This window comes from Podarcis vaucheri (genome assembly GCF_965113315.1).
Source record: "Podarcis vaucheri genome assembly, chromosome: 16".
Classification (NCBI taxonomy): Eukaryota; Metazoa; Chordata; class Lepidosauria; order Squamata; family Lacertidae; genus Podarcis; species Podarcis vaucheri.
In genome coordinates, this window is record NC_138754.1 from 42,551,476 (window position 1) to 42,576,607 (window position 25,132).

At 50.3% G+C, this 25,132-nt stretch overlaps 2 protein-coding genes and 1 long non-coding RNA gene across 3 annotated transcripts in view; 1 reads left to right on the forward strand and 2 right to left on the reverse strand.

Annotated features, from left to right (window-relative positions):
- Window positions 1-25,132, reverse strand: part of LOC309521392 — a 125,081-nt gene that overhangs the window by 90,138 nt on the left and 9,811 nt on the right. The gene's annotated exons all lie outside the window — the stretch shown is intronic.
- On the forward strand, window positions 8,939-10,456 carry XBP1 (X-box binding protein 1). The gene is made up of 5 exons (XM_082203686.1): window positions 8,939-9,258; window positions 9,350-9,446; window positions 9,535-9,702; window positions 9,786-9,979; window positions 10,241-10,456. The coding sequence occupies exons 1-5, from the start codon at window positions 8,954-8,956 to the stop codon at window positions 10,428-10,430; spliced, it is 954 nt and encodes a 317-aa protein (XP_082059812.1). The 5' UTR covers window positions 8,939-8,953; the 3' UTR covers window positions 10,431-10,456.
- On the reverse strand, window positions 13,271-16,992 carry CCDC117 (coiled-coil domain containing 117). The gene is made up of 4 exons (XM_082203831.1): window positions 16,933-16,992; window positions 16,609-16,821; window positions 16,074-16,220; window positions 13,271-15,782 (listed from the first exon to the last, which is right to left on the reverse strand). The coding sequence occupies exons 2-4, from the start codon at window positions 16,674-16,676 to the stop codon at window positions 15,530-15,532; spliced, it is 468 nt and encodes a 155-aa protein (XP_082059957.1). The 5' UTR covers window positions 16,677-16,821; window positions 16,933-16,992; the 3' UTR covers window positions 13,271-15,529.

Consider the following 25,132-nt stretch of genomic DNA (forward strand, 5'->3'; position numbering starts at 1 on the left):
ACTCCCTTCTCATATAAAGGTGCCCCTCAAAACTGCTTTCAGTGTATCCCATAGCAGACTGGTGGAATAAGCCTCTAGGCTAGCTGATAAATTGCAAAACAATAACAAAAAACAAAAACCCGTTTTATGTCATCTCTGATTTTTTTCTGTTTCAAGTGTGTTAGCAATAACAGGTCAGGCAGGTCACAGAACTCACATATAGCAAATTTTTGGAGGGGGAGAGATGAGGGAGTTGCCACAGTGACCCTTGGCAGCATTAAGGTTTCCTTTGCTTCCTTTCGTAGAGTGCTCTGGGGCACATACTATAGATGCTGACAGGACCTAAATTAGCAGTGTCCAGCCAGTAAAGGGGTCATGGCGAATAGCTTGAAACCACTGGCCAAATGTGTGGCTGCAATGTGGAGGTGTAAGCAGCCATTCAAGGCTGATCCATTCTGCCATTCTTCATGGGGACAGGACTAAGTCTCCTGCCCCACCTCCTTGCAGATTTTAAAGGGAAAACTTAAAATCCACAGAGAAATATGAATGTTGACAAGTTGGATTTATCAGCTGGTTGACCAATTTGTTCTTTGCATTGCACATTTGTTGAACAAAGAGGGAGCCAGCAAACAACTTTGTCTGACCCCTCTGGCTGAATCTGTTTCCTGTGACAACTGCCCTTCACTGCCTGCTCCGACTTGAAGCTGGTGCCTGTGAATCATACTGTGTCCTTTAAATGAATATGCCATGGGGTGCTGATTATTAACTTTATTGTGGAAAGAGGAGTGGGGGAGTCTGTCATCCTGGTGCACGACCAGAGAGATGGAGAGGAACAGGATCACTGGTAATATCTGCAGAATGGGAATGCCAGCAATGCTCAGATGGCTTCATTTCCAGCTTCCTGGTCCTATGTAGGATCTTGAGACATTCTGAATCCCAGTTTTCCTCAGTTCCTTTATTCTGATGGGAGTGATTCAGCAATCAGCTCCCTCTGCTGTTAGCAAAAGGAAAAGGATTGGTCTGCCCAAAGTTGCTGCTGCACAGTCACACCTCCTGCCTCCAGGTGCGATGAACAGTTAGGGATTCTTCCTGCCAAAAGTGCACAGCTGTGCAGGGTGTCAAACAGTGGCTCAGTCCACCTGCTTCCGCAGTAAAGTATATATGGGCTAGTTTACATGCCTTTACCTTCAGAGAGAATACCATTGTGGGGAAATTGTAAGGAGAAAAGGCCTTAGAGCAGAGGTCCTAAAAGGGTGTGTTGTGCCACACAAGCATGTCAGGAGAAGAAGCCAAGGGTGGCAGGAGGATTGAAGGCCAATTATGTGAACATTTCAGTACAGTACAGTATGGTACAGTACAGTACAGTATAGTATCAAATAATTTTATACACACACACACAGAGTATCTACACCTCTCTTCAAGAATAGTGGCTAATCTTCTACAGTTCTCCACAACTGATGGTTGTGAACAGGGATTTCAAACTTTGACAAATATGAAAGGTCAAAGAAAAGCTTATTTGAGTTGATGAAGAGAGGAAAGTTTGTCTCAAATTAGACCTGATATAAATAAGATTGCCCGGCAAAAGCAAGCCCACACCTTAAAGTACATATTTAAGAGGCTCATTTATAATTATATTTTGGAAATGATTCATGATTTTCTCTAGCTGTATTGTTTATACTTTCTGGGTGTCCCACAATCATATAATAAAGTAGCTGTGTTCCATGTTATAAATCACGCACTGCTGGGAGATGTTTCTTTTTGTTTTCCAATGCAATTTTACCAATACACAATTTGGTGTCGTGTGCACAAAGTTTTATTCTGAATGTGTGGCCCAGAGAAAAAAGTTTGAGAACTACTGCCCTAGAAAGACTGAAAAGGACTCTTGGTGTTGCCTATATTGCCTGCTCAAATCCCACAGAAATATCGATTCAGACTGCTGAAAATTATTTTTACAAACGAAACTTTCTTGTTCCCATTTGTGCTGGTGTACATAGAAGGGATTCAGTATTCGAAAGTGTTTTGATACAAGGCCATTGGAGAGGAGGTCAGAGGGGGAAAGGGATCTTGGGCAGAGGCGGATTTCAGTTGCACTGGGTGTAGCGCCTTGCAGCTGCTGTTGTGGGCACCACAACTATTATTTAGAATGGAGTTTGAGAGGCAGAGGGGCACCAAATTTTGTTGTCACACAGGCTGCTGCTGAAATTTTAGACCCCAAGGTCTCCCACTATCTTGGGGTTGTGGTAGACAGCTGCATACGACCAGCATATCTCTGAATACTTGCACTGCAGAACAGCAGCAGCAGAATACTAGGGCAGCCATGGGCTGCTTGTGGGCTTCCCTTAGGGGTGTGGTTGGCTACCACTGTGACAGGCAGATGCTGGATTAGAAGCTAGTCCCTTGCTTTAAGCCAGCGGGGCTTCATGTTTTCTTTCATTTAACCAGATGCCTCAGGGAAGCCCATGGGCAGGACAGCAGTGCCTGCTGTTCTTATGATGCAGGGGCTGAGGATTTCCCAACATGCAGACAAGGAGGGATGTTCCCAGCTGGTTCAGGGAAACCTCTAAGAAGCATCTCCTCAGATAACTGGCAGCAACTGTTCCCTCCCTGATGTGCATAAGGGCAAAACCTGCCATGTGGGCCAGGACTTCTCAGAAAAGCACATGTCAGCTGCTCTCAGTGCTGGGAAAAGGGCTGCTGCTGGGAATGCAAAGTGGCACAACCGCCCACACAGCCTCACTGCTGCCGCCGCTGCCACCTGCCACATAAGTGTCCTAAAGGGCACCCTGGGGGTCCATAGGGCCAGGGCTAAGGCAGTGCCAGGCTTAGCCCAGCCCCTTGCCGCCACTGCTGCCAGCTCTCTGGATCCATAGGCTAGAGGCAAAGCTACTCCCCCCCCCCTTATTGATTTAGTACTTTCATATTATGCTGTGCTATTGTTCTTCTTGTGTTTTCTTTTTTATTGCAAGCTGCTCTGCTTCTTATGTTAATGAGATAAGAACAATATACCTCGGGTTACATAGGCTTCAGGTTACAGACTCCGCTAACCCAGAAATAGTGCTTCAGGTTAAGAACTTTGCTTCAGGATGAGAACAGAAATCATGCTCCGGCGGCACGGCAGCAGCAGGAGGCCCCATTAGCTAAAGTGGTGCTTCAGATTAAGAACAGTTTCAGGTTAAGTACGAACCTCCGGAACAAATTAAGTACTTAACCTGAGGTACCACTGTAAAGCCAACCTGAACCCCAGGAGGCTGCTGCTGTGCTCCAGGGCATGGACTATCAGCTGTCTTGGGTTTGTGGCTGCCCACGGCTGATCTTTGAAGGTAGAGGAAGCCAAGGACGAGACTGGCAGTGTTGGGTGCCATGCTACTCACATCCCAGCACAAGAAAGGTTCAAGGCAGGGCTCATCTTTGCCTTCTCCCTTTACATAATATAATTCCCCTGGGCATTCGCAAAGAGCCTTTCCCTCAGAAGCCTCAGTCAGACACTGTGGAATTCAGGTGGGTGGCGGAGAAACAGTCTTCTTTGGCTTCCAATGCTCTAGTTTTGGAAGTTATGCTGTAGAGTTGAGAACAGCCGCATGACTGGCTTGGCAACAGCCTGTTCAGAAAAAGAGTGGCAAGCCCATGTGTCCATATGCAAGTGAAATCTCCCCAAGACCCCGTGTGGAGCTGGACCCTGAAAAGGCGCCTAGGCCTGATTGCTCCAATGAGAGGACCATCTGCCTGTCTGGCTTGCCTGCCTTTTCCTCTTCTCCCCTGGGCTGGGGAGGTAGCTCAGTTGCTTCAAGGCAAGGGCAATCTGGGCAGCATAAGAAAGGCAGGCAGGCTTTGGATCAGCAAGTGGCTTTTGTTTGTTCTCCACCCCAGCTCTTCCCTCAACAAGAGAGAGGTGAGCAGCACCCGGACTTCACAGGTAGTTACAGGAAGGAATTCCTGCTCCAAACCAGGATATGCAAATAAGCAGCAGCTTACGGGAAGGGAGACTGCCAAGATCTGTAAGGCAGTTTCCCGTGATAGCCGGTTCAACCAGCTGCCTTTGGAGCACAGCCAGCCTGAGGCAGCAGAGAAGGAGTGCCTGTCAGCTCAGACCCTCAGCAATGTTGGCATGGTGGAGATGCTCCAAGTACAGTGGTACCTCAGGTTATAAACACTTCGGGTTACAGACTCCGCTAACCTGGAAGTAGTACCTCGGGTTAAGAACTTTACCTCAGGATGAGAACAGAAATTGTGTGCCACTGGAACAGCGGCAGCGGGAGGCCCCATTAGCTAAAGTGGTACCTCAGGTTAAGAACAGTTTCAGGTTAAGAACGGGCCTCCAGAACGAATTAAGTTTGTAAGAGGTACCACTGTACTGGAAGATGGGAAGTGACCCTTAATGGAATAAGCAGCTCATCACTGATTTTTTTACATCCTTCACAGAAGTGCCTGATGGTAGGTGCAGTTCAGACATGGCAGTAGCAATGCGGAGTTTTTTTGCTACAAACCTTGAAGAAGATGAGGCTGGTCCACCACAGAAAGAAGACTTTACTATTGGCTGGGGACTCTAGGGCAGCAGTGGGCCAGTCCTTCAGCAGGGGCAGGAAGAATCATTCCTGTCCAAAATGCTCAAGGGCAGGCACACACAGCTGACTGCTGTGAGGTCCTTTCTGGATGTGACCTGCCTGGTGGGTGCTTCCTGTGAAGAGGGAAAGCTGAACTCTGAAAAATGGGCCTTCCTGGCAATTGCTGCTCCAAGGACTTGCCAAGAAACTATTCCCTTTGGGACATGTGGCCAGGCTCCCAATGACTACTATTGCCAAGACTTGACTTTCTGCAGCCCAGGAAGAATCCTGATGCAAGCTGTGTCTCAGACAAAGTGACACAGGATGCTAATGACTCTGCAACATACTGTGGGAGGGAGGGAGCGGTCCAGGCTGAACTGAGTCTCTTCTTACAGAAATTGTCACTCAGTTTTGTTATGTTTTTAAATGTGCCAAGTTTCTTTTGGCCAGCAGCTGCTGAAAACCTATGGGATTGTGGCTGCTCACTTATTAGGTGCTTCACCCCCAAATGCTCCCAGGAGGATCCATATTTGCTTTGGTGGGTACTGTCCCATCATCGCCACATCTAGACAGCCAGTTTATTGAGCATTCCATCTGATTTTCTTGCACAAAGTTTGTAGGGAGATTATATCACAACATAGGCTGTTTATTGAGCACTCATTCCAAGTTGTCTGTGAGGAAGTTATATGGCGATGCCACAACAAGTACTCATTATTCCACACTGTCCAGGGATCACTTTATGTATTGCAAATAAGGCTGATTTTGTTGTGCAAGAGTAACCTGAATTTGCCGGCATTCAGTTGAATCCCACCCACAAAACAGAAACCCATTTGAAATGCCACCATAGGAGCTGGTGGCTGCATCTGCCTTTATGCCTTACAAAGATAGGGAAAGGTATGTTGGGGGGCAGGCTGGGAAAGGGGCACACATGGCGCAGGGAGGTAGTGACTGTGCCGTGTGCCAGCCCCTCCTCCAACCTGGGGGATTGCAGTTGTCCTATCAGCCAGCCCCCCATGTGCATAAGTGAAATCACGTAAAATGGGGAGCTCCATCTAAAAAGCCACTAAATGTCTTTTTTTTTTTTTTACTACTGTCCAGCTCTCTCTTCTGCTCTCTCCAATCCAGACCAAAATATCTAGAGTTGAAGCTCTGGGGCTGGCAGAAGGCCAGAGGATTCACGGGAAAATGGCAGCTGCTGCTGCTGCACTACCCTGCAAGTCAGCTGTTAGGTGGGGGAGGAGAGGGCTGAGCAGCCTCCTCAAAGCCCTGCTGCACCTCCGGTCTCTTCTGGGCTTTCTCCACCCTCACTGACATCCTCTTCGGGCTCTGGGGAGGGTCTCCTTGCGACCCATGAGGAATCTCTAGCTCTCTTCCACCATTTCCTGGTATGATTCTATTTATTTATTATTTCCCAGCACCATATGTATACATGGTCATGCGCAAGCAGAATGCACATGTCGGGTGTGTGCCTGTATTATGCTGTAAATCGTCCTGTGATCTTCAGATGAAGGGTGGTATACAAATGTAATAAATAAAATTAAAAAATAAATCCAATGGCTCTGCTTGGAGAAATTTTAAATACTTTACTTGCCCTGTTTCATGAGCAACTAAAAAAAGGGGGGACAGCTCCTCTGAGTGTCATCTTCTTGCCTAGTTCCCCTCCCAGAAAACCTAGACCTAATCTGGAGGAGAGAAAATGCTTCTTTCTTCCCTTCCCTCCACACTTAAGTGAAATCCTCATCCTGTCTCTCCGCTTCCTTTGCTAATTCACTTCCCCTAGATATTGTTTTTCTCCTTTAAAGTCTGTTTATCCCACTCTTCAGTGCAATTAGAGAGTCAGTCATACCTCTCAAGCTTACCATCTAAGTCAGTGTTTTTCAACCACTGTTCCGCGGCACACTAGTGTGCCGCGAGATGTTGCCTGGTGTGCCGTGGGAAAAATTAAAAAATTCGAAAGATTTTTTTTTTTAAGTCAAATTTTCGATTGGGGCGCCGTCCCCGGAGGGAGGCGGGCAAGTCGGGCGGCGAGAGACGGGGCGGCGAGGAGAGGCCGCCCAGTGCGGGGCTCTCGCCGTCTGCCTGCCTGGCTGCCTGCAAGCTCGGTGGGCAGCGCCTCCGTCCGCAGCGCCCGCCTCGCGGCTCTCATTCCCTGCCCCTGCCAAAGCTCACCCAGCCAAGCCGCGCTCTCCTTCCTGCCTCGCTTTGCTGCCTCCTCCCCCCCCACCCCCAAAGCTTGGAGGTTCCCCGGCACCGGCCCGCAGGTTTGACCCCCTTCTCACACCTGTTCACGCTCCTTGCACGGAAAGGGGCGGATGGGGAGGAAGGGGGCTCGCCGCTGCCTCCGCTCGCCCTCCCCCCTCCTTCGTGCGTCCCTCCCGGCGTGACGCTGCGCGCTGACATCACGGGGCTGTAACGTGGTGTGCCTCGAGATTTTTTTCATGAGACAAGTGTGCCTTTGCCCAAAAAAGGTTGGGAAACACTGATCTAAGTCAGTGGTTCTCAAACTTTTTTCTCAAAAATTTGCTCATGCCGCACCAAATCTTTTTATTGGAAAAACCTACAAGTAGCAGTGCTTGATTTGTAAAGTAGAACACAACTACTTTATATGACCATGGGACAGCCAGAAAGTACAAAACAATGCAGCTACATAAGACCATGAATCATTCCCAAAATATAATTATAAATGAGCCCCTTACCTATGTGCCTTAAATATGTATACAAACTCAATGAGAGGTGTGAGCTTGCTTTTTCTGGAAAATCTCATTTATATTACCGGTAGGTGTAAGTTGAGACAAACTCTGATCCCTTCATAAACACAAAGAAGCCATTCTCTTTTCTGATCTTTCATATGTATCAGAACTGAAAATCCCCGTTCGTGCGATGTTGTGGAGAGACTGTAGATGTAGAAGAATAGTCAGTGGTCTTGAACAGAGGTATGGATACTGTTTCTGGTTGTATATCCAAAAAGAGTCCAGTGACATTTTCAAGGTCCAATCATTGGAAATGGATGTCATTGCCTCATCCTGAACAGCTGCGATTTGCAAAGGAGTCTATAAGCCAGTCAAAATTTTATGTAGACAGTGATGCAAAGTACTAAATCCTTCCTACCATCTTGCAAGATGTTCCTGTCTGAGGCTGTTAAGTTCACTGATTGCTTGCCATCCTCTCCTGCCACAGCAGTGCGGAGTGCCATACCCTCCGAGAACCACTGATTCAAGTCATGATACATAGTTGTCACCAGGTGACAGCTGAAGGAGAGCCAAAGATCTTGGAGAACAAGTTGAAGGAGAGCCAAAGAGAATTGCTAGCCCCTCAAGGGAGCTGGTGGAAAAGCCTCACTTGATTTCCCCCTTTGCTACCTTCCATCTGTTTCTGGCTTAATCCAGCCACCCCACTGAGCTCTGCCTACTGCAATCAGTCCCTTTCGCCATCACTGCCCCTGTGAGAGGGGTGCTTGGCAGAGTAGCTGTTGTGTGCAGCAGTGGCGTAGCGTGGGTTGTCAGCACCCGGGGCAAGACAAGTAATTTGCACCCCCTAACCCGTGGATTTTAGTAGGGGCAGAGAGCTGCGAGTGCGAGCGCCCCCCAAATGTTGCGCCCGGCCCCCCTGCACCCCCCATGCTACGCCACTGGTGTGCAGGGCCAGAATGGCATGCTGAAGAAGGGCACAGTGCCCCCTCTGCAGTTTGCAGAACTGTATGCAAGGCGGGACAGGGAGAGGGGCAAGGGTGCTTTTCTCTCCACAAAGCATAGGGAGAGTGTCCTTTGCAAAGGTCTGGCCCCACCGGAACTTCAGGAGGGAGGGCCACCTCGTGAGCGCTCCCCCTCTCCGCAAGGCGCCTGGCTCTGGGCCCAGGCTCACCTGCCGCCTCGAGAAGGGACGGAACAACTCCGGTGTGAAGGACGCCGCCCGCAGCGGGAACTTTTTACTTGAGAGCCAGGCGGAGAGACGGTGCAAAATGTTCCCTAGCCCGGGAAGGCGGAAGGGTGGGGCCGAGGAAGCAGCGAAGCTCTCCTCCCTGGCGGGACCCTGAAGCGCCTCGCGGGGGGGGGGGACAAGGCTCCAGGGCCGGAGGCAGCGAAGGCTGCGAAGCCGCGGCTGCCAGCGAGGCTCTTCCGCCTGGGCGCTGGGCGAGGGGAGCCCGCGGCCAGGCTCCCCTCCCGCTCCTGCAGGCGCCTCGGGGCAGAGCCCAGCCAGCGGCGCGGACAGAGGCGGCGGCTGCGCAGGAGACGCCCACCCTCTGCGTCGCTTCTGCGGCTGCGCGCGAGGGCGGCCAACGTGGCGCTGGTTGGGGGGGGGAAGGGCGAGAAGAGGGAGCATGCGCAGCGCGGGCAGTTCCTCCGGCTGACGCAACCGCCAGCTGCCCAATGAGCGCTCTCCCTGCGGCGGCGTCGCCGCACGCTGACCAATGAGCGCGAGACACGACGTTAGCTATGCGGAAGGGTCTGTTGGCGAGTCAGTCTGCCGGAGCGAGAGGGAGCCGAGAGGAGCCGCCGCGTCGAGAGGAGGAGGAGGAGGAGGAACGAGCCGCCGCCGCCGCCGCCGCCGCCGCCATGGTCCCCCTGCCGGTCCCCGCAAGCGGGCCTCCGCCTCCCCACGCGCGGCTGCTGCTCTTGCCGGCGGCCGCCTCCTCCTCGGCAGCCGCGCCGCCCGCCCCCGGCGCGGCCTTGTCTCCGCCGCCGCCGCGCAAGAGGCAGCGCCTGGCGCACCTCAGCCCCGAGGAGAAGGCGCTGCGCCGGTGAGGGGAGCAGGGAAGGCGGGCGGGCGGGCGGGAAAGGGGCTCCGGGAACGGGCCTGGCCGCTGACAGCCTGGCCGCCTCTCTCCGCAGGAAGCTGAAGAACCGCGTGGCGGCGCAGAGCGCGCGGGACCGCAAGAAGGCGCGCATGGGCGAGCTGGAGCGGCAGGCCGTCGAGCTGGAGGCGGAGGTAGGTAGGCCAGGGAGGGCCGCGCGGGCCGGAGAGGGCTCCCGGGGCCACGTCCCGCCGCTCAGCGCCGCCTCTCTCCTCCCCGCAGAACCAGAAGCTGCTGGCCGAGAATCAGGCGCTTCGCGAGCGGACGCACAGCCTGGCGCGGGAGAACCGGGAGCTGCGCCTGCGCCTCGGGCTCCCCGCTCTGGAAGCGGCGGCGGCACCGCCCGCAGGAGCAGAAGGAGGGGCAGCACCGACGGCAGTAGCGCTCAAGGTAAGAGAGCAGCTCCAAGAGGCCCCACCTGCCTCCCTGAACTCGAGCGCTCACCTGAGTCTCTCTCTCCTTCCCCCGCAAAGGTGGAGATGCTGGAAGAAGAGGAGGGGGAGCAGCCCGAGAGGGGCAGCACCACTGGGGCAACGGCCGGGTCCGCTGAGTCTGCAGCACTTAGACTACGTGTTCCTCTGCAGCAGGGACAGGCCCAGCAGCCGCTCGCCTTGGTGGTGGTGGCCTCCGCTTGGATCCAGACAACTCTGATTCTTCAGATTCTGAGGTGAGTTCTGTTGCAACCCTTTCTGGCCTGCTGTGCACAAATGCAGATGGAACATGGACTCCTTTGGCTTCCTAGAGCACAGCTCAGACTGGGCTTCATCCCACAAAGAACGGCCTTGATTTCCTCACATTCTCACAGCAATGGCTAGCCACCTTACTTTCACCAACGGGTTAGGCAGGTTGTTAGGAGCTGGGGAGCTGACTGGGACATCTTGGAATGGGATGTTTTTTGTGCTAATGAGAGGACTTGTTCTTTTTGCAGTCTGATCTCCTCTTGGGCATTCTGGACAGCTTGGATCCAGACTTGTTCCTGCACTATGGAGGAAGTGCAGAAGCAGCCTGTGTGGAGAAGTTGCACCAAGAAGCGAGTGGAGAAGCAGATTCCTTACCAGCCTCCCCCAGTTCCTCTCTGGGGTCCACAACACCCAAGCTGGAGGCCATTAATGAACTGATACGGTTTGACCATGAGTATACCAAACCCTTCTTCCTGGAGATTGTGGCGGAGGGGGAGGGCCAAGCCAATATGCTAGTGAGAATAGAGGAAGTTGTTCCTCCCTCCTCTGAAAGCGTCCCCCTGGAGTACCCCATCTCTGTCAAGGAGGAGCCTGTCAATGTTCTCTTACCTGAGCTGGGCGTCTCCCACCTGCTCACCTCAGGCCAGAAGCCTCAGCTCACCCCCTGTCTGCTAGATGCTTCCAGTGATTCAGGTTATGAGGGCTCCCCTTCCCCTTTCAGTGACCTGTCCTCCCCATTGGACGCAGAGTATGGCTGGGAGGAGGCCTTTGCCAATGAACTTTTTCCGCAGCTGATCAGTGTGTAAAAGAGTCTCTGACTCCCCCAGTGAGCCCCTACCCTCACAGCCAAAAGGAGAGCAGGGCTACTTATAAAGAACATTCCTCTTGAAAGTGTTTCAGCAGAACCTTAAGTATTGTTCTCATTTGTATGTTTTATCAACCCAACATTTGCCTAATGCAGAGATGAGGCAATCTAAGAAATTGACATTTTACAGGGTTAGAGGTGGGCACCTGTGCTCTTTAAGACATTGCCCTATGAGGGGTGGGTGGGTTTTCCCCTTTTCATTTATGTAAATAATGGGGCAATTTGGAATAGAAATATTTTGTAAAACAAAAAAGTGTAATAATTATTTTTCCTCCGCTGCATATTTAAACAATTATCTGCAATTAAAAAAATGGAAGTGATTTCTTGCCTGCCTTCCCCACCCTATTAAACGTGTAAAATACTTTTCCTATAGACAGTATTGCACAATTGCTGGCAATAAGGTGGTTTAGGGTTTGAAGAAAGATTATTATTATTTGGGCAGTCAGAACAGAAAGTATGGCATTGCTACATAAAGAACAGTCACTAGCTTTGCACCATTCCTTTTCATTCACATTAAGATTTTGAAAGGAACAAGGTATCAAAATTGAGCCAGTATGTGTTCCGGTTATCAGACTTTTTTTGGAATCCGAACGTACTCCGTGCGGGGGGTACACTTCCATTTTGAGCTCCACACTCCTGTTGCCTGCTTGCTTGCCACCCAACCTGGGCTTCCCTTACTCTGTGCCGGACACTGGTGACACCCGGAAGCGGTGAGGGGGATGACTGATGCTGCAGTGACAAAGGCAGCAGAGGGACCCAGCGCCAGGGGGGTGGCGACGGCAGCATTGCACCATCAGCCCCGCACACTCGTCCCTTCAATGGCAATTGGTAGATCAGTGCTAGTTTTTTATACTTGGTAGTAAATTGCAGCCTGGTCTATTGCTGTCATTTTGTGGATCAATGGTCTTGTCAGATAGTAAAATTCATGTTAAATTGCTGTTTTAGGGGTTGTTTTTAATTGTCTGGAAGGGATTACAGTCATACCTCATGTTACGTCCACTTCATGTTACGTTCTTTCAGGTTATGTCCCGCAGCAACCTGGAAGTACCGGAAAGGGTTGCTTCTGGGTTTCGCCACTCGCACATGGGCAGACGCGCAAAATGACGTCATGCGAAGTGTCAAATTGCAACCCGTGCGTGTGCAGATGCGCCACTGTGGGTTGTGTTCCTTTCATGTTGTGAACAGGCCTCCAGAACGGATCCCGTTCACATCCAGAGGTACCACTGTAATCCATTTTGCATTACTTTCTATGGGAAAGCGTGCCTTGGTTTTGGACACTTTGGTTTTGGAACAGACTTCCGGAATGGATTCAGTTTGAGAACCAAGGTACCACTGTACTATTAAATGCTGTGAAACTGCTTTTGATTCAGACCAGGAAGCAAGAAAATAGGCCCACCTCTCTGATTTGGAGGAGGGCTTAGTAAAGTGGACAAAAACTTCTGGCTGATAAAATTAGCAGTTGCATGAAAGCAGCAGCTGTGAAAGCCCAAGAACTCCCCATATTGTTCTGAAAGAGCCAAGCAGAAGTGGTTGAAGTGGTTTCCAGCAACTTCCCTGCTCGATATTTCTCAGAGGTGTACATCTCATAACAGCAGAACTTGATGTCACCCATCTGACTGGGTCGCCCCAGCAATCCTGTTAGACAAGGAGCAGGCAGGCACAAAACAAGTCCATGTTATGTAATGAGGCACAGTACATGGTGTCTTTCGATTAGCTCTTGCATAGACCTGCAGCTTCATTTCAGCTGGCACAGAAATACAGATTACTACAAGTACTAAGTCACAACACTTTGAGGGATCATAGGCTAAAATCTGTGCACATGAAAGACTCAAAATCCAAGGGTGCCACTAGAAGTTGTAGGGGGAGAGCCAGCTAAATAGTTGCCAAAACATTGAAAGTGCAATGTGGAAATGTGTCCCTCAAGGCATTTTTTTTTTGGGGGGGGTCCCATTTAGGCTGCTGTTAGTGCTTGAGATGCAAGACACCTGCTCCACCTTACACAGCAACTGCAGGTGCTTTCATTGCGTTAGCGCCACAATGTCACTTGCTGATTTGCAACACAGCTTGTTCAGGGAGATGCTTTGATCACCAGGGGCCAGTAGAAGCTTGCAACTATTCCACCACCTCTTCAGTGAGAGCCAGTGTAGTGTAGTGGTTAAGAGCGGTGGACTTGTAATCTGGTGAACCGGGTTCGATTCCCCGCTCCTCCACATGCAGCTGCTGGGTGACCTTGGGCTAGTCACACTTCTTTGAAGTCTTTCAGCCCCACTCACCTCACAGAGTGTTTGTTGTGGGGGAGGAAGGGAAAGGAGAATGTTAGCCGCTTTGAGACTCCTTCGAGTAGTGATAAAGCGGGATATCAAATCCAAACTCCTCCTCCTCTTCAGTGGTCAAAACACAGCATACTACAGCATACTACAAACGTTAAAAAAGTTTATTGACATACAAATTGGTCCAACCAAAGACAGACCACAATCCAATGTTGCTTATTTCAAACGGATGGACCAGCAAACACACTCAGAGAACTCCCCCTCTGAGCTATACTTGTGTGGCACTGTTTTCCTGCGAGGAAGCCGAGACAGGTCTCAATGACAAAAATGAATTGGAAAATAAATTAAAGTGATCTGGATCTATTTACTTCTGGAATCAGAAGAATTCCCCTTCTCTCACCAGTATTTGTGGGATAAGCAGCCTCATAACCAACATGCTTACATAAGCTGTCCTGCCAGGCTTAGCTCACCTTGAGAGACTAGATAATCAAGTCTTTGTCCACCCCACCCCCTGAAAAGCTCTGTATGTGTTCCAGCTTAGCCGCATGGCTCTAACAAACCTCACTTGAGTTCCTATACCAATAACTTAGGAACTTTCACCAAGTTTTACAGCCTGTGCAACTTTCTGAGTGCTGTTGCTGTACGGAAAAGCACATGAATCTGACCTTTGGAGAGTTTTAGACACTTTTAAGCTTACCAAATGTGTTGTCCTTTAGAACACACGGGCATATTCTAAAGGTCTGTATTCCCACACTTTGCTTGTGTCCTCACCATGGAGTACTTGCCCCAAACCTGGGGAATAAAGGAATTCTTTCTTTATATACCTATTTTATCCTTCCACCAACAGAAGTAGTCTTCATTAAACAGCATTTAGCCAGCATGAATGGTAACTGCAACATCTGAAAAAGAACTACCACTCACTCCTTCTGACCTCCAAGGATGTGGGCCAGTGGAAGACCTAATGCCAGAGCCAGACATTTGCCTTCACTGTCTTCTCACATCAGCTGTGGAGGCCCTTCCACATGCTACCAGAGTGGGGACCAGCAGGTTCTAACCGCTTTGTGTCCTTCCCTCCATCCTCTGAAACTTGGGCAGTTTAAAAGCCACTTCTGCTTGCATGTAGAGGACTACCAAAAAGGAAAATAACAATGGGATAAATGTTTTTTTCATACTTCTTTGGCTCACCAGTTGTTGCCAGGCTACACCTCCAATCTCTTGACCACTAGCCCTGCTGGCTGCAGGTGACAGTTTAGTCTTAACAAGATTGGGGGGTGGATGCACAGGGTTTCCACTCTGAATTAAGATGTAAATGTTTAGGTACAATTGTTCTAACGCTTTGAAGAAGACAAGGGAGTGTGGGCAGGGAGGATTAATAAAAACAACAACACACCAACAAAAAGGACATACACATAAACTCAAGTGACCATCCAGGAAATGAAGCAGGAACAGGGGGAAATGAGAGTGGTTTTAAAGTCTTTCAGGTGAGGATGTTTTGCTGATGTTGCCCTTCCTGGTAATTCTAGATTTAGGAAAGGACCATTTTGTAGCTTCCTGGCAGCCAGGAAATGGCTTTTCTGAATAAAGACACGAGGTATCGTTCCAGAGGAAAGCAACTTTGTGTTCTATGGCATTCAGACAGTTGTCACTGGAGGACTGGCAGCACCAGCCATGGCTCAGATTCAGGCACAAGGTGAAATGAACGTTAAAGCTGCTGTTTTGGGCAGGCTGATACTTGTATGACATTGGTTTTGGGAATGGTTGGCCCAAAGCCATCTGCTGTGTCCTGACTCCCTCAACCCAATGGAGCAATCTTTGGGAGGAAGGGGAGAGTAAGCAGGAGTCAGCCAACAGAAATGGCTCTTGACTCAAAGCTAAGGCCTGCAGCCAGCTCTGTGGCTTGGCCTCTATCCCGCCCCACCTCTTGACAATTTCTAGGCCACACTTGAGCCGGCAAGGATGCCTGCAAGGTGCCCTTTCCTCCCTTTCCTCACAGCAACACTTAAGTCACACGGCTCAAGGAGCAGCAGTGAAAGCGAACGCAGGCAACCAAACACTCAAGATTGAGACTCTCCTTTTAAAGCAGATGAAAACCCTCCACTGAAGTTCCAAACAGAACAACACTTGTAGCTTAGTGGGCATAGAGGGTGGTCTGAGCCAGAACTACACTGTCAGCTCCTGACTTTTACTCCATGAAAAGGGAAGAAAAAAGTCACACCCAAAAGGAAAAATACGAACCCTACCCATCACGTTTCTTTACAAGGACTCTGAAAGCGCCTTCTGCTCCATGTTCCAGACATGTTACTATTCCACCCTAGACTCTTTATGGTCCTCACAGTCCCCTCCCCCGAAAAGTCCAGTCTCAGCATGTCTGGAGAACTCTGCCTCAGCCCCTTCTTCTTTGCCTACAACTCCATCTCTTCATCTGCACCTGCAGGGCGCCCCAGGGGGCCATAGAGGGCCGAAGGCATCTCCTCTTGCTGAGGCTGCTCAGGAAACTCTGCCGTCTGTGGGCAAAAGGCAGCTTCCTGGGCTGCTGGCTTCGTGGGGCATCTTCCTGTGATCAGTGGCTTGAAGTTTTTCACAGAAACATGTGTCCTTTCAGTGAGGAACTCTGGGAGAGGCTTCCAAAGCACCAGCTCCATGGAGGGGCGGCTCCTGTGTGGATGAGAGCACAGGAATCACAACAGAGAAACCTGTTGCATCAACCCCTAGCCAAAGCCCTGCAGTGTTACTGCTGCTGTGGAGTTCATCCCCACAGTTGCCTATTTTTGGTCCCTTCAACAACCCCCTCCTCAAGCCAAGCAGGAAGATCCTGTCACAGCCTGCCTTGCTATGGCCCTGGGCAGGGTGTGTGTGAAACTGCCAAATGCATTGTTAGTTCAGTGGACTGTACGGCCCCCTCCCAAGCACCACCATGAGCCAGGCTTCGCTCTGGCAGCTCCTTACATGGACTCGATCATTTGCCTTGTCAGGTCTCCTTCGTAATCCCTCTTCAGTCCTGTTTTCAGGGTGTCAGAAAGAACCAAGGTGGGAAGGGTGCAGACACCTCCTGCCGGAAGGGCGCTCTCATCTTCTTCATCCTCGTCAATTATTCTAGCAACAGAAAGGGAGGGATATGAATTTTTTTCCTTTCAAATATAAAGCTGTATAGAAAGGAAATAAAATAAATAATAATAATAATAATAATGTCACCACAAAAAAAGAAAAAGCAGCTAGACATTCCATTGCGGCAACTGCAAGTTTAAGGTGCTGCTGGGCAATTTCTGATGGAATCATTGATGGGGTGGGGGGAGGAGAAGATGAGGTCTATCAATCTCACGTATTCACCTCTGCACCTACTCACTTTCAGCTAAAGTAGAGAAAATACCAGTGCGAAAACAAAAAACAAGCAAACACCAGGCCAGCAGCAGCAAATCCAGTCCAGGGGGTTGCAAAAGGAGGCACCTTCCCCCCTCCTGAGCTGAAGTGTCCCGGCCCCTACCTGTCCTCGATCTCCTGCAGCTTCCTGCGGGCCGCCTCGCACTGCAGCTCCCCCGCCGACTGCTCCATCTCTTCCCAGGGAACGTCCAGCGGACCAGGCAAGTGACTCTGGCCCTGCGGAGAGAGTCCCGGGCCACACGGCTGGCCCGCGACAAGGAGCCACTCTCCCAAGGCAGGCACCGCCTCCGCCAGCCTCTTCTTGGCCTCCGGGCAGCTGGCGAAGGAATGGCGCAGCTTAGACGGGGCTCCGCGGCGGCCGAAGCTCCCGGGGGCCGCTCCCCGCCGCGCCCCCTCCCCACTTCCCCGCCGGCCGGCCGGCGCTTACCCGTCGGGCTCCCCGTCCAGGCGGCGCTTCTGGCTGCGGCGGCGGCGCAGGGCGGGCGGCCTGCGGGGGAGAGAAGGCTGCGCTCAGCGGGAGCCGCCAGGGCGCCCAGGCCCGGACCCCCCGCCCCCCGCCCGCCCGCCTGCCTGCCTACCGTGCGCGGATCCTGGGCGGCGGGGGCGCGCAGAGGCCGGCCCGGCGGGCCCCCAGCTCCTCCATGGCGCTCCCCGCCGCGGCGGGCCGGAGGGGTGGCGCGAGCGGGCCGGGCAGGAGCTGGGCCGGCGGGGGCGCGGCTCCTCCCCCCGGAAAGGCCCCCTGCAGGGCCGCCATGGCGCGCCGGGGAGCGCGGGTTCGCGCGGGCGGCTTCGCGCGGGGCCTCCTCGTCCTCTGAAGGGCCGCCCGCGCCGCTGCTTCTGCTCTCCCGCTTCCGCTCCCGGAGGACGCCGGGAATGGCAGGCGGCGGCGCCCTAGGCATGCCGGGAGCGGTAGTTCCGTCGGGGAGGCGGGGCGCCGCCCTTCCGGTAAGCCCCTTCCGCCCGGCCTGCTCCTTGCGGGGCTCCCCTCCTGCCCTCGGCTCCTGGAAGTGGGGCAGCCGGAAACGTCAGTGAGAAACACACGACCCATTTCCCCCCCTTTCCCTGCCGGAAGACGAAGGGATCGCGGGGCGTCTCTCATTTTGACGGCTGCTTACGAGGCAGCGCCCCCTAAGGAGGACCCCCGGTACTGCAGGTGTAAACCAGGCATCCTCGCCGAGGAACCCCGCGGAGTCAGGGAAAGTGGGGAACTGACTTGCAACATTGTATCCAGCCTTTTTACCCAGTAGAGCCGTGGTCTCATTTTCTACAGTAAAAAAATCCACAACCTGATTAGCTTACAGTAGAATTCCAGAATTAACCAATCATGTGCAGCCCATTGTGTAAATAATGTATATAAAGCAGATACTTTGAGGGGACTTTCATTCATTCCTCCTCACCACTATGAGCTGAATAAAGAGCATGAAATCCACTCTCGACTCTGAGTATATTTCAGAAAGGATGGCGACCAGAGGAGGGAGGTCGGCCTGGGGGAGCCATAATCCCCAAGGGGAATGGTCGCGTACTCCCTGCAAACCCTGCCCATACCCAATAGGTGCCAGGTCTCACCTTCCAGACTCGGACAAAGGGGGATATTGGACTTGGCCTGGATGTCAGAGATTGCGGGCATCACCTTTTGCCTTAACCAGTGCCAGGAATGCTAAATATCCCTGACAGCCAAGATGCCACTCCTAGTTTATGACATGCTTGTGAGATGTGTGACGATTTCAATGTGGTGTTATGGGTAATTCGGGAAAACCTTTAAAAGAAAGTGACACCCTTTGTTTGGGGCTTCTCTCTGCATCTTTTATGTTGTAGTTTGGAGTCATTGTTGCAACAATAAAGATCAGGCCTCTTGGCTGCTGTTTTGCTTCTATATCCTGGCTATGTTCTTTGCTTGACTCTTCAACCTGAGCCTGCAAAACTCTTTGCAGCAGTGGCCAGCATGGGACAGTGGCCACACCCTGCGAAATGGCTTTGACTGGCTCCACACCTGCAAGGCTGAGACGGGGGTGTTGTCATCTGCACAGCCCATGACACCCCCGCCCCCCCCACTCTGCCCAGGCTTGCCCAGAGAGGTCACTTTGGTGCTGCTAACACAGCAAAAAACAATGCAGAATGGCAACAGTTACAAGTGGCTGGTCTCTGCAGCCACAGCAGGCACTGTGATTCCCCTGCGGTTTGACTTCACCCCTGGAGGCACACTCCATTGTCTCTCAAGACAGATGGATTGCAACCAAACCTGCTGTCCACCTGACTTCCACTCTGCTGCTGCAGTCAACTTTACAGGCCCCTCGCCCCTCTTTTTCCCCCCCAAAAAAGAAAGAAAGAAAATAAATACCGGTACTAGGCTAACAACATCCAGCTATTCTTCAGGGTTGTCTTCACTTCTTCCCGCCTCCCTTCAGCAAAATGGGGCTAACAACAGGGGGCTGTTTTGCAGGGCTGGCATAGCTCACATTCTCTCTGCTCTTAAAGCACATTCTTGCAAACCTGCTCCATGCAATAGGGGTATAATCACAGACTTCATCTACATTGGTACTAACAGAGTAATTTTAAAAATGCTTACAAACTCAGGAGAAAATCACCTCCCGTTTTGGCATGAAAGCCTAAATGAGAAGGATCATGACACACCACTCCCCAGTTGCAGCTGCACTTAAATCCCTGGTACCATGAAGTGGCGGCAGCAGCAGCAGCCCTTCACCAGGGGAAGCCAGCGGGAAAGGCTTAAAGTCAAGCCAAAAATCTCTGGTCACCTCCAGGGTTTTATTTTATGGGAGAGGTTTGAGGGCACACTGGAAATTTAGGTTTGTGCAATTAAAGTGAATTAAAGTGCCCCATTGTCCTGGTGCAACAAATCCACTTCAATCAATTAGTCTCCTATATTGGCATAGAATACGTGCATCATTTACATGGATCAGAACACAACACAACACTGTTAACAGAACATAGTAGGAGATACTTTAGGATAAAACTGTCCAGACACTGTGAGGTATGAAAATGGCTCTTAGGACCTATAGTGACGTAATTTCATGGTTTCATTCAAAAATCTTGATACATTCTCCACAACGTCATTCCTACAATTTGTCAGTCTGCATTTCTTAGTAAAGAAAGTGTTGATTTATGTGTAGAGATTTTTCCTGTTCTGCTTAATTCAAGAGTGTTCTGGAAAGTTTTCTTTCTATGTGAAAGAAACAGGCAGAAGGTTATTGTTTGGGTTATTTCTTCTGGGAAGCTGAGTACAGCTGGTTTAAACTAGTTCTGTTATCTTTCTGTCAAGGTTGTGCTGACTATTCAAGTCAGACCAGGAGGAGCCTGGGTCTCACTTTTTCCTTTTATCTCATTGTTCCTGTGTGGTATTCTGTATGCTGTAGTGTTAAGGTTTGGTCTTATTACAACTGGATTTTGAATGTACTGGATTTGTGACCATTATGCTCATTTGCTTTCAGTAGCAGTAAAGCTCTGCTGGATGAAGTACAGTACAATTGCCTTTGGTCTATTTTTGGGAGCTCTGAATCATAGAATCATAGAATCATAGAATCATAGAATCATAGAGTTGGAAGAGACCACAAGGGCCATCGAGTCCAACCCCCTGCCAAGCAGGAAACACCATCAGAGCACTCCTGACATATGGCTGTCAAGCCTCTGCAACATGTTTAAGTTTTTTTTCTCCTCTGAAGAAGCTGGGGCAACACAATTGTTCAACAGATAAGACATCCTGGAAGAGTCAGAGCGATAAATCCCCTTCTTCTACTTTTCATACATTTTTTGCATAAAATGGGCAATAAAAGAAAATGTATGTGATGGATTCAACCTGTTTTGTGCCACAAGGGCAGTCTCTCTTATAGGATGGGTTTTTTAAAAATCTACCTTGCAAAACTGCAAATGGTTGAATCATAGAATCATAGAATCATAGAGTTGGAAGAGACCACAAGGGCCATTGAGTCCAACCCCCTGCCAAGCAGGAAACACCATCAGAGCACTCCTGACATATGGTTGTCAAGCCTCTGCTGAAAGACCTCCAAAGAAGGAGACTCCACCACACTCCTTGGCAGCAAATTCCACTGTCGAACAGCTCTTACTGTCAGGAAGTTCTTCCGAATGTTTAGGTGGAATCTTCTTTCTTGTAGTTTGGATCCATTGCTCCGTGTCCGCTTCTCTGGAGCAGCAGAAAACAACCTTTCTCCCTCCTCTATGTGACATCCTTTTATATATTTGAACATGGCTATCATATCACCCCTTAACCTCCTCTTCTCCAGGCTAAACATGCCCAGCTCCCTTAGCCGTTCCTCATAAGGCATCGTTTCCAGGCCTTTGACCATTTTGGTTGCCCTCCTCTGGACACGTTCCAGTTTGTCAGTGTCCTTCTTGAACTGTGGTGCCCAGAACTGGACACAGTACTCCAGGTGAGGTCTGACCAGAGCAGAATACAGTGGCACTATTACTTCCCTTGATCTAGATGCTATACTCCTATTGATGCAGCCCAGAATTGCATTGGCTTTTTTAGCTGCCGCGTCACACTGTTGGCTCATGTCAAGTTTGTGGTCAACCAAGACTCCTAGATCCTTTTCACATGTACTGCTCTCAAGCCAGGTGTCACCCATCTTGTATTTGTGCCTCTCATTTTTTTTGCCCAAGTGCAATACTTTACATTTCTCCCTGTTAAAATTCATCTTGTTTGTTTTTGCCCAGTTCTCTAATCTGTCAAGGTCGTTTTGAAGTGTGATCCTGTCCTCTGGGGTGTTAGCCACCCCTCCCAGTTTGGTGTCATCTGCAAATTTGATCAGGATGCCCTTGAGTCCATCATCCAAGTCGTTGATAAAGATGTTGAATAAGACCGGGCCCAAGACAGAACCCTGTGGCACCCCACTAGTCACTCTTCTCCAGGATGAAGAGGAACCATTGATGAGCACCCTTTGGGTTCGGGCAGTCAGCCAGTTACAAATCCACTGAGTGGTAGCATAGTCAAGACCGCATTTTACCAACTTCTTTACAAGAATATCATGGGGCACCTTGTCAAATGCCTTGCTGAAATCAAGGTAGGCTACATCCACTGCGTTCCCTTCATCTACCAGGCTTGTAATTCTGTCAAAAAACGAGATCAGGTTAGTCTGACATGACTTATTTTTCAGAAATCCATGAAGGGAGAGGGAAGAAATTATTCTGCTGGCTGTCTCTGAGCTCAGAGAATAAACTGCTTTCCTCCAAAGAAGGATCTTTCCTGGTGTTTTCTTTTGCTCTCTCTCTGGATCTGAGGACGCGGGCCAACGATTCCCTGGCATGGATTAGGCTCAGCCTACATCTTGGTTCCCTGACCAGGAATCTGCCCCACCTCAGAGGGCTGGGGAGAGCCAGGCTCGACCTTGGTGGACAGCTCGGATCGGCGATTGCAGCCTCCACGCGCACCCTGCCAATTTGTGGGGGGAGCCAGCCACACCGCTCCGGAGCAAGGACCCAGGTCGAGGGAGGAAAGAGGACTGGCCAGGGAAGGGAATCTGCAGCAGAAAAAAAAAAGGTAAGCCCAAGGGAAAGGGCGTGGGCGTGGGCCCAAGGGAAAAGAGGGAGGCCTGATCAGCCTCACCTGGTTATGCAGTAGAGTGCAGCCAGGAAGGGAAAAAAAAAAAGGGGGGGTGGCAGTGGTGTGGGGAACAGAGGGGAAAATTATTTTGGTGTGTTTTGTGTATTGCATGCTGAAATTATTTTGGTGTGTTTAGTGTGTTACATGTTGAAATTATATTGATGTGTTTTGTATGTTATATGTTGCATGTCAGATACTCTAGTGACTGAATTGTCAAGTGTGGGCCAGGGCTTAGTGTCCCCTTTGGCCGAGCGATTGTAGGGCTGTAGTGTGTGGAGAGTGAAAGAATTTACAACCTGTTAGCAGCAGGGTATCTGAAAATGGGGTCTGGGGCAAGCCAATGTAGTCCTCTGGAATGTTTTTTAAACAACTGGAAAGCAGCCACAAAGCATGATGCTTGGGGAATCAAATTAAGGCAACAGAGAATGAGAACATTATGTGAGGTTGACTGGCCCTTGCAACAAACTAACTGGCCCTCGGAGGGGAGCTTTGATTTGCAACTAATCAACCCACTATATCAAAATATCTTGAACGTTCACCCAGACCAGATCCCCTACATTTCTACTTGGAAAACCAATGTAGGAAAACCAGCTGGAAAAATACTTCTATATAGCCCACCTTTACCAACTGGCAGCCCAGATTTCCAGGAAATGCCTGCTGTGTCAAAAGAATAATCCCAGAGCCGGACCACTGGCTCCCCCAGCACAGTGGAACTGCACCTATGGAAGATCTTGTCGTGGACTTTACTGAATTACCCCGTTGTGGACTGCACCGCTACCTGCTGGTAGCAGTGTGCACCTACACCGGATGGGTTGAAGCATGGCCCACAAAGACTGAAAAGGCACTTGAAGCAACCAGGTGCCTGCTTAGGGAAATCATCCCTCGCTATGGACTGCCAAGGTCCATAGGATCTGACAATGGACCAGCATTTGTTCATGCAGTCCTACAGGGACTGGCTAAAGCGCTCCAGATCAACTGGAAGCTGCATACTGCTTATAGACCCCAGAGTTCTGGAAAAGTAGAGAGAATGAACAGAACTCTAAAGAATCAGCTGTCCAAGCTGACACAGGAGACCGGGTCTAATTGGGTGACCATGTTGCCCTTGGCTTTACTCAGGGTCCGCAGTCTCCCGTCAAAACGGACCCATTTGTCACCTTTTGAAGTTATGTTTGGGAGACCAGTTCCATATGTTAGAATGTTAACTCCATATGTTAGCCAAGATGTGCAATTGAATAATTATGTACAGTCACTCTCCCGAGTTCTTTCTTATCTCAACAGGTGGACCCAGGCTCGCACCCCATGTGTGTTAACTGAACCGTTCCATCAGTTCGAGCCAGGTGACGAAGTGTGGGTGAAAGACTGGCAGCGAGCCCCCCTACAGCCCTGCTGGAGGGGACCCTACACTGTGCTACTCTCTACCCCTACTGCTGTGAAGGTTGCCGGCATCACCCCATGGGTCCACCATACTCGAGTGAAGAAAGCCATTTCAGACTGGACAGTAACACCAGATCCAGAGAATTCCCTTCGGCTGACCATCTCTAGACGCCCGGTAGACAACCGCCCTGCTGATATCACTCCGGAGGCTGATATCTCCACGCACGGCTGAAGAATTGGATGGGAGGGGCGCCCGCGGGCAGCGTCCCCAACGTAGAAACTTGCTCTCCAGCAAATTTAGAGGCACCAATCGGACTTTTGGTATTGGGCCCGGAACCCCTTGATATAGTCACCCCAAGTGTCAGGCCATTGCAGGGGTGGACATATTCCTGTGGGTGCATGATAATGCTTCTATTGCTTTTCTGCTTCTGTATGCCCTGCTTGATGCAATGTATGCAAAATATGATGGAGAAGATGATGTCTCGCATGATGGGACCTCGCGTGATTGCTTTCATGAGAGATTATAGACCCCTACCCCAGAACGAACCTAAGTATTAGGTTGTTCATAAGAAGAGGAGGGAGTGAAGGGAGAGGGAAGGGTTGCTTTCTATACTTTGTACCTTTGCTTTCTATATTTTGTATCTTGTACCTAAGAAGGATCTCTAAGAAGGATCTTCATATTCTCTGTACCTTGGACCTAAGTCAATTTCTGAGCTAGAAATAACCAGACCTGCAAAAAAGGTCCCTCGAAGGAATGTAAGATAAGACAGAGACTGTAAGCTAGAAATAGCCAGACCTGCAGAATAGGCCCCTCGCTTTCTTACTTTAGGAATGCAAGATAAAAAGAGACACATACGGAGGAGACGGGAGGAGGGGATGCAGGACGCTTAGAAAGACACTATAGAGAAAATAGGGAGGACTGCTTAGAAGACTAACAATATAGACATGCCATGCTATTTTAAGAAATAAGTTGAAAACTTTCCAGTTGATTGGGAAAGTTTCTGGAGGGCGTTTGGGGGAGGAGGGAGAGAGCTTTCTCAAGGTATAAGAAAGTCTGCAGAGGCGCATTTCGGGGCAGCCAGACTTCCAGAAATTATTCTGCTGGCTGTCTCTGAGCTCAGAGAATAAACTGCTTTCCTCCAAAGAAGGATCTTTCCTGGTGTTTTCTTTTGCTCTCTCTCTGGATCTGAGGACGCGGGCCAACGATTCCCTGGCATGGATTAGGCTCAGCCTACATGGTAAGACGTTAAATCTTGCAAGGGAAAGAGCTCTACCTAGGTGGGGATCATAAAGCTGATGTAAATATGGAGTGTCCTGGCCAAATGAGGGTGGAATTCTCAGCCCCAATGGGAAACAGGTTTTACTGGCTACGCTGCTAAGGGTTTGGAAGTAAATATCTAGGATTCTGTGCTTGATTGTTTAGAATGCTTCCAATTGTGGGAACATAAGCAGTGACTTGAGTGGTAGGCCACAGGTTCTGATTTTGCTCTCAATGCAAGCTAGCCATTCAGAGTGGTGGGATTCTGCCAGTATGTGGAAAGTTAAAGAGGAGGAATCAGGCATGGAATGTAGGCGGAGTCAGTACTTTATAGTGGTGAGCCACGCTTTGGTTTCCAGCAGCTCGTCCAGTTTCCAGACACATAGCTGCATGTGGCACACAATTTGGCAGGATTTAGTG

Bases quoted from the DNA above. Each gene is read 5' to 3' on its own strand.
- CCDC117 (XM_082203831.1), bottom strand. From the start codon at position 16,676: ATGGAGCAGTCGGCGGGGGAGCTGCAGTGCGAGGCGGCCCGCAGGAAG. The intron at 16,221-16,608 runs GTAGGGGCCGGG...TTCTGTTGCTAG, and splicing joins CTGCAGGAGATCGAGGACAG to AATAATTGACGAGGATGAAG. The intron at 15,783-16,073 runs GTAAGGAGCTGC...TCATCCACACAG, and splicing joins AGGCAAATGATCGAGTCCAT to GAGCCGCCCCTCCATGGAGC.
- XBP1 (XM_082203686.1), top strand. From the start codon at position 8,954: ATGCGGAAGGGTCTGTTGGCGAGTCAGTCTGCCGGAGCGAGAGGGAGC. The intron at 9,447-9,534 runs GTAGGTAGGCCA...TCCTCCCCGCAG, and splicing joins CCGTCGAGCTGGAGGCGGAG to AACCAGAAGCTGCTGGCCGA. The intron at 9,980-10,240 runs GTGAGTTCTGTT...TTCTTTTTGCAG, and splicing joins CTGATTCTTCAGATTCTGAG to TCTGATCTCCTCTTGGGCAT.